This window comes from Epinephelus lanceolatus, chromosome 13 (assembly GCF_041903045.1).
Source record: "Epinephelus lanceolatus isolate andai-2023 chromosome 13, ASM4190304v1, whole genome shotgun sequence".
NCBI lineage: Eukaryota > Metazoa > Chordata > Actinopteri > Perciformes > Serranidae > Epinephelus > Epinephelus lanceolatus.
Window position 1 is genome coordinate 19,984,662 of NC_135746.1, and position 12,616 is coordinate 19,997,277.

At 42.0% G+C, this 12,616-nt stretch overlaps 1 protein-coding gene across 2 annotated transcripts in view; it reads right to left on the reverse strand.

The window, feature by feature from the left end:
• LOC117271299 (pleckstrin homology domain-containing family G member 1) overlaps positions 1-12,616 on the reverse strand; it is a 54,097-nt gene that overhangs the window by 12,024 nt on the left and 29,457 nt on the right. For both annotated transcript variants that reach the window (XM_033649459.2, XM_078173858.1), the window contains exons 3-5: positions 8,498-8,598; positions 7,376-7,445; positions 672-718 (exon numbers count right to left, since the gene is read on the reverse strand). In XM_033649459.2, coding sequence (XP_033505350.1) covers positions 672-718; positions 7,376-7,445; positions 8,498-8,598 — 218 coding nt within the window. The remainder of the gene's footprint in view (positions 1-671; positions 719-7,375; positions 7,446-8,497; positions 8,599-12,616) is intronic.

Genomic DNA, 12,616 nt, shown 5'->3' on the forward strand with positions numbered 1-12,616 from the left:
CACACACACTGCCCCCCCCCACACACACACACACACAATCAGCACACAATTAGCCACAATTAGTTTGTAAATTGTTTCTTCCTCCACGTGCCTTTCTTATCCTACACTGCGAAAGAAAAATGGTAGCCAGAGGAGAAGGTGTGTTCGGTAGGTGCCGTGTATCTTGGCATGAAGAGCAGCGTCACGTTTCACACACACCGACACAAAGGAGCTCCACATTATTCCTCCCATAGGAGCGCACTCACACAGAGCTTAATAAAACATTAACAGCGTTAGGTATGATAAGGTGACAACTGTAATACCCCATCTGTCAGTGTGTGAGCTGTAACTCTGTCAGTAGGCAGCGAATAAAAGAATGGAGGAAGAAGAAAAAAAACTGGGGCACGGAGGAGGGAGGTAGAGAGACCCTGAGGCACAACTGACGGCAGACACATTGACTCCTGCTGAGGTGACTTCTATGGAGCGTGTCAGTTTGTCAGGGAGGAGAAAAGGGTAACGCATTGATCGACGTACACAATGGAGCTATGTGAGACGCTGGGAAGACAGTATGTGGAGGTGAGATCGAGATAGGGTGACAAGCAGAAGATGGGTTTTGTACAGTAGACAGGTGAACTGAATATATGCACACACACACACACACACACATACACACGCTTTGGTTGCTGCCTTACCGTGGGTAGTTGGTGCAGTACTGAGTATAAATGTGGAATTCTTCACTCTGTAAAACAAAACAAGGGCAAATTAGTTGATGGAATAAAGTGACAGGACGCAGGACTAACTCAACAGTCAAGAAGGTAAAGATGATGTCTTGTGATGCTGATGTGTGTTCACTTGTGTGTTAAATCCAGGCCTGGATTGCCTTCCTATTGATCCTGTTGTTTCCCATTCTCCACGAGTACCCAATACATAGCTTTTGATCAACATTTGTATATACAGAGCAACCAGTTGTCTCTCTTTTCTATGACAAAAATATGTTTAAAAGGTGACCCTCTGTAGCTTTAACATCAGTTTTCTAACAAGCTCACAGTCACAATGTTTGCAGGTATGATGTTTTCTACGTTCACCACCGTGAGGGTGCATCTCTGACAGTTTTTTTTGGGTAATTTTTGGTTCAGCATAATTACAGGATAACATTTAATTAAAGGTCAGTGACGTATGTTTTTGCTCTTAAACAACAAATCATGTACTTTGTGTGTACTGTCAACCTGCCTGATGAAATCTGATTTGGAAAGTCAGTTTCCTCTTTTAAATCACTTCTTGAAAAAGTATTTTTATCATGCGGCCTTTTGAAAAAAAAAAAAAAGAACTTTATTATCATATAAATGTATAAATTGATCAGATGTTTTTATGGTTCATTGTTCTCATGTGTATGTGTTTATGACTGTATTTTTTTGTTTTTTCACTTTGTAACTTCTGGTTTTAATAAATTCAATATAAAAAAAAACTTTATTATTGTCTTATTATTGTGACCATGCATGCTAAAAGCTTCCCATTTTTTATATTTTACCAGGCAGCCACTGGTTTTCTTTCATTTCTGTTTGGTGAGAAAATTTCATGACAGTCTCCAGACTGATGACATCACAGTCGACATTAGGTCTACATTAGTTTTTATGAATGTTACACTATTGTTGCTTCGTAACACAGTTTAATTGCATTTTAATTTGAAAAGTCTACACTGTTTTCTCATAACAATAATGTTCCTTTGACGTTCACAAAGCTGGATTTCACAACCAACCAATGCAAGAGTCTGCTAATAATCACATCATATGAAAATAATCTGAACACAATGGATATCTGGAACAAGTAAAATTGGTTCCAAACCACTTGTACTGTACGATGCTTTCAAGGTCAAGATTTTCTGTCCTTCTCGCCTCACTGGTCGGACTGTACCTGCAGCGGTCCGGTGCAGATTTGATGACGGTTATTTCATGTTTACGGCTCTACACACTCTGAGCCCACAGACAAGGCATCCCCTCTCCTCCGTTCAGTGCTACTAATTGAAAGTCAACCCTGTAGCTTATGATTAGCCCTCGCCCTGGCCTTTAAGTCTCTTTTGATCCCAACGGCCCTGAGCGCTCGGATTATACATCCCCTCATACTTCATCGCCGCCCCTTTAATTGAGACTTTTCCCACCTTGCATGCCTCTCTGAACATCAAAGACATCAGAGGCTGTATGACTTATCAGAGCCCGAATGAACCTCTTTTTCTCCATTCTCCACGCCCTATTTCTTGATCTCATTTTCCATGCCATCTCTTTATCGATCTTCTATGGATATTTTTTTGATTTTCCTCTCTTTTAGAAATGCATTCCTGCTCTTTTCAGATCCACACTCCCCCTCATCGAGCTCTGTTGGAGGCCCGGACGTGAACCCCTCACTGTTGCATAACGTGAGAGCCTAAATTGAACTCTATTTGTGTCCATAAACACTTGGGGGTCGCAGGATGCAGGAAGCGACATCATAAACACACAGGGCAGATGACAGTCTGTCCTGGCTCATGATGTGCGCTCACACACGCACACACATTGAGAGAAATGTGGACATTCACACATATTTCCCAACATGTGATTCATAGTCATACAGCATGCATACACTGGGCGTGTGTGGATATTTCTTGCTTTAGATAAATATACATTGCTATTCAAGCCACAGCGAACAATTCAAGCTACCTACACGAACGCAAACAGAACACACACAAGAACACACACGCACGCAGACTCTCACGATTTGTCAGCCCGAGGTGCTCCGTGGGAACTTTCCTAAATTGAAGAGCAGGGCTCTCCTCCTAGTCTCCAGCAGTCTGCCGCCACAGACCAGGCCTAAGCGCAACCAGATGTGCCACCATCGATTCCTGACGACACACACCAAGGCACGCTCCTGATACACACTCTTAATACCCCTCTGGACCGTGGACCCGAGACCACAAGATACATAAATGCTTCTATGAAGTTCAAATTTGTGCAGAGCATGCACGTCTGCAGACTTTGTCATTAAAGCTGACATGTCTGCACACACTCTTTGAAGCCAACCATGTAACCAGCCGACCCTGAAATAGCTCAGATCTATAATATGCTTCCCTTTGAGAAATATATACAAGCTAAGCTAAATCATATAATCATCAAATCCAAATGCTGCATGTGAGAGCTTTGGCTCCGACACAGGATGAAAAATACCCCTTTCTGGAGTATCAGGATACAAATTATATAGAAAGACTTATTTTTTTGAGCTGTGGCTGCTGATTGCTCCTCAGTGAAACAAGACAAGGTTGAGTTATTTCAGCACCCGCTGATCGTTTTTAATGAGAACGTCATAAATCTGCAGTTTTCGTTGATTTGTCAAGACTGGACAGGTCACGGTGAGTCATCAGGGAAGCACTGAACATGACAGAATCACTAGGGGCAAAAAAAGGAGCCCGAGATCTTGTTGTAATAGTGCTCCCTGTGCTTCAGTCAGCATGTAGCAACCCATAAAACGCGTTAAAGGCTTACTCATCACATAGCAGAGCTAGGATCTAGTCAAAGAGAGGAACATGAGGATAGATAGCCAATTATCTGAGAGAGAGAGAGAGAGAGAGAGAGAGAGAGAGAGAGAGAGAGAGAGAGGCAGAGATTTACTACTAGATCTGACTCCTCTTCAAACACGGTGCTGGGTTGTGATTCTTGGCCGCTCAGGCTAGAAAAATATTAGCTGCGAGTGTCTGTGTGAGTGTGTATGAGTTAGATGTGCGACAGCGGATAGTGAAAGAGAGGCTTTGTGGTTTTTCTGGGTCTTAGCGACCATGACTAACCTTCTGCAATACAAAAGAACTCAGGTTACTATTCTGGTCACAACCCTTTTACCAGAAGTCAGCCTGTAAAATGATGAAACCACACACACACACACACACACACACACGCACACACACGCACACACACACGCACACACACACACACACACACACACACACTTGTATGTCTCACTGTAAATGGTGATGGTCAGTAATTACACAATATTTCCAGTCAGTGGACGCAACCAACCTACTTACTGACAAATCCATCGAAGCCTAAAGACAGCTTTCACCATCAACAGCTACTGTCTCCTCCTGAGACCTGAGCTGTTGTCTGCTAAGCATTTTTATTTTCTCCTAGCTATTTGGGCTAAGTAGGACCTGATAACTTTAAAAAACACAGTGTGTTATCCAGCTGTTCAATCACAGTGTAGGAGGGGCGGGACAAATACCACAAACACCAAGTGTTACATCACTGAATAACAACAACGCTGAAAAAGAAATTCATACTGAACCCACACAGACTGAGGGGTTCGTCCTCTCTCCCTACGTGCTTCAGCTGTCCCCTTCATCCAGAGCAAGTACTTTGGGACGGCATTTTTACTTCTGACGATATTCTGTGTCATGGCAACCAGACGCAACCAAAGTGTCTCAGCTGAAAAAACGCTGCACCTTTTTTGCATCTCACTGCCCTTCTGTGCTCTGCATTTAACAATTAACAAGAATTTAATTTCTTTCAAAACTGTCATATTTGTTATTTAGAAAGCAACAACATACCTAATAACTAAAATCAGGATAAACCGAGTAAAAGATGGCGGTCAAACTACACATTGCACTCTTAATCCCCACAGAGTTAATTCCTTCACCCAGACAGCGCTAGTACCAGACGATCTTCCTCAACGGATGAAGTTTGCCAAGCTGCATTGTGATTATCAATGTTTAGATTTCGATTTTTTTTATCAGCACTTAAAGAACTTCATGTACTTTTTCCGAGGTCAAAAATGCACTTTAACTCTCAGCGTTTAAGCCAACATGAAGGTGAAGTCTTTAAAGTGATCAGAACATCGAAAATCCCATGAGAAATGTCAAGACTTCATCTGCGGAGGCTCCAGAGCAGCTGCTAATGGAGCTTGTGGTGAGATTATTTTACCGCTGTTTCCAAGATCAAGAATTTAACTTTTAATCTCAATGGGAAATGTTTTCTTAAAGTAAACTATGAGTTGTGTAATGGGCTATCATAACTGTTTTAGGTTAAATTTGACAAAATCAAACTCACTATTTTCAAGTCCTGGCCACCAGCTGAACTATATTTATGCATATGAACATTTACAGGTACAAACAGCAGTGAAGTGTGTGTGTGTGTGTTGGAAAGGGCCGGAAGCAGCAACTCAGGAGTTCTTGCAGTAAAAAACAAGGGCTACTATCATTAGTTTTAATGGATATCTACAGTACGAGTACCAGTGTCATGAGAGAGAGGTTATCAGAGGCAGGATGTGATTTGGATTTCAAGAGGTGGAGCACTGCTCTCAGCTGGCTGTGATCCAATTTCACCCCCCGGCTATAAGGATGTTACTGTTTTTATACTAAATGCTGTCCTGGCTACAGAATAGAAGCCAACTGTGGGGATCATTTGAGATCAGTTCACGATGCTGTAATGTTAATCAGTCGGTAGCAAGATGTCACCGCGCTGGTTTGTTTATGGATCTCAGTTAATTATGCAGAGTGGTGCTGTGGGCTGCTATAAAACTGCTCTGCCTAAACAACAGCTGCTGTATTTAGGGTGGCTGTGACGCTGACTCTGACTAGTTTTTTTTATATATGGTCAAACAGTTGCTCTGTGGTATTGGGTGTAATTGCAGTTGGGTTGGGAGGGAATGTAAAGTGTTTTAGAGGAAGTGCAGGAATGCAGCACATTATCATGGGACATAATCATGCAGTCATTTCTTTAGGGCACGGACAGGGTGAGGAGTAGGAGTGGAGGAATAGCTGGAACATGCAGACGAAGGAACCGGGGATACTCTGACAGGAGTTGCTGAGTCTAGTTTTTCTTGATGAAGCACTGCTATTATCCCCCCTCCAGTAAAAAAGGTGATTATATATTTGGACGGTCCTTTAAATTCCTCTGGAGGTGTCCTTCCTCCCGGGCCCTCCTGCTGCCCTGTAAACTCACATTCCGACCGCTGAAATAATTCTACTAGCGTCAATAAACTGAGCTGACTTCATGCAGCATCTTCACCTGATTTTTGTTGACTTATCTCTTGACCTATCTCTCTTGTATATTTTTTTCTGTCCTGTGTGTGTCTGTGTGTGTGTTATGTGTGAGTGTCTGGACCAGCTGTTAAGGAGCAGAGGAGTGTGTACAGGCAGAGAGCCAGGACAAAGTACTCACAAGTATCAATGCTACAATGTAAAAACACTCCATGACAAGTAAAGGTCATGCACTCAAAATCCTACTTAAAGGAAACTTCACCCCCAAATGATCTTTTCTATATCAGTTACTCATCTCATGTTACCTTTAATTTGTGAGGAAAACTTAATTTATCTCACATGCCTCCACGGTGAACAACAAATCAAAAAACAAAGAAAATGCTTAATGAATTGAAGTCATTGGGGGCCACGTTTAACAACACCAAAAATATATCAAAACATTTGTTTACAAACTGTCACACAACTCCTGCAGTCTGATCCAAGTCTCATTTATCCAGTCGTATGCTCAGTGCTTCCTAAACAAGTGCATTTTCGGAAAAAACAACTATCTCAAAAACTTCTACAAAAATAGTTTCACACACAGATGAGTAGCACACCTGCTCTGTTAATGCAGAAGGGTTTTGAACAATAACATGTTACTACAGTTATAAACAGTTATAGGTTACTTGAATTCATCAAGTGTGTTTGCTTTATTGGATTTTTTTGTTCACCTTGGAGACATGAAATTAACACAGAGCTTCCTTTGCAAATTCAAAGTAACAGGGCAGGGCTGCTGTGTATATAATAAAATTCAGTTTTTAACACTGATTCAACAATAGGCATATTAAGACTGGATTAACCTTTACATTGTTCCAGGAACCTCCCTTTCCTTGTGTCACAGCACAATAAAGTAGTAACGATCATTGTTCTCAAAAAGGCCATTCTGAGGGACTTGTGCATACTTGCAGATACAAAGAGTATACAAGAGTATTGTAGTTTACAGCATGACTTAAAACCTTTCCTCATTTTTCTTATTCAAACAGTGTAAATCTATTAATTTGTAAGCGAAGTGAGAGGGTAATTTTTTCCATTATGTGTATTTCATTTACTATATCTGTATATTAGCAGTGTGAATGCAAAAAGAAAAAAAGCCCTTGACGGTATGTCGTTTTTCTGTGGCCTCCCCAGAACTGCTTGGTCCAAAATTCCCCTAGTTTAGGAAAGAATTTTAAAAGAAGTTGTGTTTCACAAATTTGTTCTGTTTTTTTCTCCAAATAATTTATGATTTTTACATGTTTTGTGAAATGTGCATTTTTCCCTCTTTGCTTTGGGCTCCAAACAGTAATTTAACTTAAAATATAACTATACCAGTTAAATAAATGCCGTGGGGTAAAAAGGTGGCAGGGAGGCGGCCATCTTTACCTTGGATACGAAGCACTCTGCGATGGCCACGGGGTCGGCGTTGCACTTCTCAAGATCATGAAGAAGATCCCTGAAACACACACAGAGCTCAAAGACATCAGTATTTGACCGTACAACCATAATTTCCTGCGTCTTCACACATTAACTACTCTCCCACGGCTCATTGTTCCCAACGGTTTGTCAGGAGCAAGAGTCACCCTGGGCACAGAAATGAGGTCTAAGGCCACTATAGGCTCTGAACAAATGAGAAACTTCCATGAATTCAAACAGGGCAGCTCCTGTGTGTAGCTGTGTATGTGTAAGAGCACACTGTGGAAAAAAATAAAAACTGTTGGGAGTTATTGTTTCATGGCTGAAGCATGAGGTCATCGTGACCGCTTTAAACTGCTTTTATGCTTCCTTTTACTGGCCAGTCTGTCTGCGCGTGACAGCTGAGAAATGAATAGGTGTGGGGAAAGAGTGTGCACGTTTGTGTCTTCAGACCACCAGGGCTGATGCTCGACCGGCCACCTCGTCTGAATACGCAACTCGCAGACACACACACGGTTTAGAATGGTGCCGGAGGAGACAAATATGCAGACGTGGACTTATGACACACAAACACACACCTGACTGCAACAACAACGCCCTTCCCTGAAATCAACAGGTGCTCAGCCCAGTTTCGCCACGGGCAGCACATTGTTTGTTGATCCTGGGAGAGACAAGCGTCTGTGTGTGTTTTTAGCCTCCAGTCGTCATCAGCAAACTGAAAGTCAAGATCAATGTTTTTCACTAAACACGTCAGAGTTCTGAACATTTACTGACTCACTTTCACGCAGCTGTGACACTTTATATGAAGACGACTAGTAATGAAATATTGAAGTAAAGTCTATCTGTTAATATATTGTTTATTTTTTAGTTTCAATTAAAGTCTTTGGGGAGTGGAGTCGAGACTAAAATGTCAAAGCACAGTATTTTAACCCTCACTTTCCCAGCGTGACAATCACACCCATATCTTGAGTTATTCTCTGATGATGACGCTTGCAAGTCGTAAACACAGGAATCTTTCCCGACTCTCCCACCCAGTTAATATGATGTGAACGCAGCATTAGGTCTGAGTCTCCAGCTCTTTGTGTGCTGTACCTGTTAAAGTGGTAGATGTCCTGGATGTTGCCAAACAGGGAGCCTTTATCCTCAGAGCTCAGGGCCAGCCGAGACTGGTTACTGATGCACTCCAAGTAGTCCTGTAGAGAGAAAACAGTCATGTTAGAGCATTCTGACTGGCACCAGTCTTGGCATACACTCACAAACACACTTGATTTGACAGGCAACTCAAACTGTGACTCCTACAGACTTCACCTCACCAGCTTTCAAAGCCCACGACTCTCTCAGGACACTTGACTCTACTTTGCACCACTTTGGCCGGACAGCCTCATGACAAAGACACTCTGTGAGGTATGTGTGTGTTAATGTGTGAATACTTTCATTTAAGTCTGATTTAGGGCTTTTAGAAGAGAACCTGGACCATATTTTTCCATGATTTGGTGTCTAAATGACTGAGTCCGGAATAAAATAAGTTACCCTTGTAATGTCATTATTGTATGTGTATAAGATACAGTCTTGAGGCTTAACCTTCCAGCTGAAAGATACACAGCTGTTATTATGTTGTGGTTGCACAGAAAAAACAATGCATCTTTCATCAGAGCCTGTATGCCTACTCTGCATTGTTTGGGGTTGCGTTACCCAGCAATGTACAGAAGCAGTTTCTATAGAGATAAAAACTAAACACTGTTATTATATATGATTTCAGTTTCAGTTAGATTTAAGTGGGAGAGACAAAACTAAAATTCTAAATATGCATTGGAAAACAAAGCCAGCTGTACTGTAGATAACACAGCCCATTAGTGTAACACACTGTGTGACCCCTGATATTGTTGTTTAGTGTAAACAGCTTGATAAGGAAACAACACAGGTCATCAGATTTAGTGTCAATGAATGCCAGAGTCAGACGACCGCCTCGAGACGGCAGGTTTAACGCGGCCCCTTGTTGAAAACAGGTATCAGTGTATTCAGGAGGATTTCACTCTGTGGCTCTTATCGCTGCCTCCATCACTGCCGTTAGTGAGGAGTGCTGATTAAACACCAGCCTCAGGTCTCAGTCCGCCCCGCAGCAAGAAAGTGAGAGGTGGAGAGAGACAAACCAGTAGCTCTAAACCTTTTTACTCTTGTTTGCGAGCTTTCTGCAATACTGATAGTCTTTGTGAGAAAATTATGTTTACTGCTGCAGGCTGGAAGTGTTTTCGTTACATTTCATTCCTTCCAAGTTACTATTTTTGTATTTTCTATTCGTTTTTATTTTGTTTTTGGCTTTGTTTTAATCTCAATTTAGTTTTTATTGTTCAAAAATGTTTAGTTTTAGTTCAATATTTATTGGTGTCAGTTTTTTTTGTTTTTTTACAATAATACGGGGGCTACTTGTCTGGGGCAAAATTTAACAAGTTCAAAACAGATATTACAAGACAAACACAACAGTTTGTGAAGGCACTTGACTCACACTCATGCAGACACCACAGTCTCAAAAAATATACAGTAGAATGAGACGTTTATATCTACATCCATGGAGTCCGCCATGTTTCTACAGTGGCCCAGAATGGACAAACCAAACACTGGCTCCAGATAGAGCCATTTGCCTCTCTGCGTTGGTAGCACAGATTTTGTAACATGAAACTGCGTTTTTTCGGGGTTTACACCAGTTAAAATTACCGGTTCTGTTGGTTTTGGAAGGGAAGAGACCCCTGCAGATAATTTGGCTCATGAAAAAAATCTCCTGAATGCCTGGATTGGAAATTATCAGACAAATAGATGAGCACACATTAGCAGGTGCTGGGCAAGTGGGTCGTTTGCAATGTGCCAAACAGCATAGGAGATACACTGATTAGTAAAATGAAACTACTTTATGCTGTGTTTTTACCGGTTTTAATCACCTGGTCTGTTTGTTTTGGAGAGGACGGGACCTCTGAGGATAATTTGGCTCCAGTTAAAACCTCCTGAACAATAAACACTGAAGGAATCCTGAGCAGGAGAAGTTTCAGCTGGTTACAATCTGCAACCCTTAATGCTAGATGCCACTAAATCCTACACACTGCTCCTTTAACTAAAATGTTTTTCACATCTAGTTCTTTGATATGTTTTAGTTAGGTGCAGTTTTCTTGTCATGCGTTGTTTGCACTCCATACCATGTCATCACGGTCTCAAGCCAATAAATCCGACAACACAGATACGCAGGAAGAACACAGTGTTGCACACACATCCACAAAAATGATCCCAACCATCAATGCAGCTGTATTTGAACTCTAAACTAGGAGCAGGTGTGGATAAGGATGAAGGAGGAGGAAGCATGCAGCACAGTAGCAGTTTCAAACCCTGACCACAGTCTGCAGCGCGGCAGGACAGACATTACAACACTGAGAAAAGTGCCAGGCTGCCCTGAACGCACACCCACACTGATCATTTCAGCACACACAACACTTGTGTGTTTTTAGAAGACCAAAGCAGAGAGGGCGACAGACTCTCCCTGCTTCCAGTCTGCTGCAGTGGCTTCTGTTCCTGGTAATGTTTTATGTATTTAGCCATCATTATCATTATTACTATAATAGGTGAGCCTGAGCAGTCCATTAAAGTGTGTTTGGTTAGGCTAAGGGAGGGATGCAAAGACAAAATTATCTCAGCTAAAGGCTGGAGAGTTAATTCGGGAGTGAGTGACAGCCATCTTGGATGTTTTGGGTTTACGGCAACACAAGAACTTTAAGCCAGTAGTTTGGTTTTGAGGTTTTGAGTTGCAGAATAAGACTAACGGGCATGCTGCTGGTTGTGTTGAAGGGTCACGTCAAAGGGTCATGTTTGGATTTAGCTGACTATCACAGGTAAAGTGTAACACGATGCTTTATTAGCCAAGAGGTCACGGATCTGACCCGGCCTGACTCCTCACACTCAGCCAAAGCCTGAGTGAGCAACAATGGGCAGCGTTCACATCCACACACACACACCTTAAGCAACACTCCCTGCCGAGCATCAGACATAACATGTACAAACTTGATATTTTCTCGTGTTAACTATTAACCTCTGAAAGTACACACACTCTTTTCCTACACGCCAAACACATCCCTCACTCCGCACCGCTGTAGGAAGTCATTCCTCCACACAATGCCGAGTGTAAACATCCAAATCTCATTACTTTGAATGTTTCTGCGAGTCAAGTGATGTTCAAAGTTTATTTCCAAATTCCTGGTAAACTTTAAATGCCTTGGCAATGCGTTCCAGGTCTCAGAGCGAGACAGAGAGGAAGAGGAAACAGAGGGAGAGACAGATCAGAGCTTTGTCTTTGAGGTTGTTTATGGATGGCGGATTAGTCTCATTACACATACTGATCTAGAGTCAGAACTAATAAACACCCAAACAATGTTCACACACAGAAATATATGGTGGCCTGAGAGCTAAACACACTGCATCTTAAGGACAGAAATGCAAATAGACAAATCAAAACCAAATGAAGAAAACATCTTGTCCAAAACTCACAAACACTGCAAACACAACCAAATACAGAAACACTGCAAACACTGTTACAAAACAACAGATGTTTCCACTGGACATTCAGAATTTTTAGTGTGTCCTGGAAAATTTTCATCATGTTTCTGTGTGACTTGCAGCGTTTCTGTATTGTGTTGTTTTTCTGTGGGTTTTTTTTTCTGTTCTAAAAATATTTTATTTATTTGCTTGTCTTTTGTCTTTTTCTTACGTGTTGTGTGTGAGCAGACTTTGCAGGCTCTAATCTCTCGCTCCACACTCCAAAACACTGCTGTTAAGCCATGCCCAGCTGCCTCACCATGATGAAGTTAGTTTGAAGCTGGATATTTGACAGACATTCACTCCACGACCCAGCGGCATTGTTTAGTTTGACTTTCACCTGATGTCAGCAGTAGCAGGACAGTAAGCTCCGCCTGCAGTGCCCCCGTTTACTGCCAGGAGCTGAAATGGACGATCAACTGTACTATGAATAAAACCACATGTGCGTTCACATAACTGCAGCTCTCCGTGTACATTCAATGCGGAAAGTATGTCCAAGCCTTAAGAGCTGTCTGGGCACGGCTCTCAACATGGTGGTGACTGAGCCAGCAGCTAGCAGCTAATGTTGCTAACCCCATAAACTGCCCTACACAACAGCAACAGTGCTGACAGAGGTAACAGTGCTAACCTGGGGGGAAC